The sequence below is a fragment of the Haliotis rufescens genome, unplaced genomic scaffold (assembly GCF_023055435.1).
Source record: "Haliotis rufescens isolate VD_foot unplaced genomic scaffold, xgHalRufe1.0.p SCAF_16, whole genome shotgun sequence".
NCBI lineage: Eukaryota > Metazoa > Mollusca > Gastropoda > Lepetellida > Haliotidae > Haliotis > Haliotis rufescens.
Genome location: NW_025963846.1, coordinates 498107 through 499840, shown reverse-complemented (window position 1 = coordinate 499840; position 1734 = coordinate 498107). Strand labels below are relative to the sequence as shown.

The 1734-nt window shown below is 42.2% G+C and overlaps 1 protein-coding gene across 1 annotated transcript; it reads right to left on the bottom strand.

Moving 5' to 3' along the window:
* Positions 1–386: 386 nt before the first annotated feature.
* Positions 387–986, bottom strand: LOC124146101 (neuronal acetylcholine receptor subunit alpha-6-like). The gene has a single exon (XM_046516186.1). It carries the CDS (start codon positions 984–986, stop codon positions 387–389), a length of 600 nt encoding a protein of 199 aa, XP_046372142.1.
* Between the last annotated feature and the right edge of the window lie 748 nt (positions 987–1734).

Sequence of the window (1734 nt, the reverse complement as noted above, 5' to 3'; positions counted from 1 at the left end):
GCCTTCCCTACTGTGAAGTTAGGATGAACGAATGCAAATAAACGCGGCAAAAACTCTTTCCATTTTACAAGTCATGATATGGCTGAAATAATGCCGCTGTGACTTTAAATTTTAACTCACTCACTCACTCACTTTCCATTTAAAAGATATCAAACGCAAGTCAATTGTTCACCCCAAAAGGTCACGATATGGCATCTCCTATTATATTTGTGACTGATGCCTCAAAACACACACAAGATATGTCAACATATACATCTACCAACCAATCGAATATATTCTTTTCCCCGGTTGTCTCCAGGAGCCTACAAGCTAAAAGTAAAAGTAGTAAAAGTTAGTTTTCTTAGCCCACACAGTTCACATTCAGCCATATCAGTGAATGATGTACTTCATAGAGATACGCTGATGAAATATATCAGGTTAATGAGAATTGTGAGTGTGAAAAACGTCCCAAATGCCGCCTTGTTACACCTGGTCATTATCAAATCCTTCATGTCTGTCGTCTTGTTTGCTTTCTCCTTAACATCTGATTGGTTTGGAGCCACGTCTTCAATCTCAACCCGTGGTTCAGTTGTCCCAACTTTGCTGTCTGATCCCCAAGCAATTGGCAGCCATCTTGGACAAACTTTGCCCCTTTGAAGACGAGTGTGAAGTACGAACATGAAGATTGTTACGAGGCACGTGAGCGTGCTGATCAACACGAGCAGGGTGACATAGACACTAAAGAAACACAGGTGGTCGGAGTTCGCTGGTAGGTAGGAGTTGATGAGGGTGAGGAACATGGCATATGACAACAGGATGGAGACACACAGGGACATCTTCTCTCCGCTCTCCTCGGGCAACAGGAAGGCGAAGGTGTTGAGAAAGGACAGGAACACGACGGGCAGGATATTGTTGAGGATGTAGAACATAGTTCGTCTCTTCAGGACTAAGGTCACTTCAATCCAGTCACTGCTCATACCAAGAGTCTTGTATTCCCGTAGTGCCATCGATGCACTGAGAAGGTGAAATTCTCCGTTTTCCTTATATGTTTCTAGATTTAAATGCTTGTCTTGTACTTGAAGATATTCATTAGTTAATGGGGCATAGAATGTTTGCAAGTGAAAAGTACATGACTGAGGATCAAAAGGAAACTGTTGGATATTCACCTTGCATCCAATGTCAAACCTACCTGCGTAGGAATACATAACTGTTCCATCCTGAAAGACAAGCACAGTATCCGCATTATCTTTCAGATACCTCAGGTTTGTCACAGAGTCAGGATTCATTATGGTTGGTGACCATACATCCACCAAGGGTATAGCCACTGTATTGGGAATGCCGTCTGTCATGTTCCACACCAAAAGCTGGTCCTTCCATGTCAATAAAACCCATGCTTTAAAGCTGAGCACTTCCTGTTTTTCATCCAAAGATAAAATTGTGAACAATCCAATTGTGATACCCACCATCGTATTGGAACCATCTAACACGGGGCGGATCTTTGGGTCATAGTTCAATGTGAGATTGTCCAGAAAATCTTTCTCTTTGTAAGAAACAGAGCCACTTGTCAGGTGACAGAGAAGAATGATAAGGACACATCTGCGCAAGTCAAACATTTCCAAGACTATGTCAGTGTGGTTAACGTCGATTAAGAAACAGCACAACTGCAATGGAAACGGCCACACGCTGAGACTCAATATTAGAAATGATGCACGACATTACAAAGGTATTGTTCGTATCCAACAGAAACCATTTAGT

Coding starts and splice junctions, on each gene's coding strand:
- LOC124146101 (XM_046516186.1), bottom strand. CDS start 986: ATGGCACTACGGGAATACAAGACTCTTGGTATGAGCAGTGACTGGATT.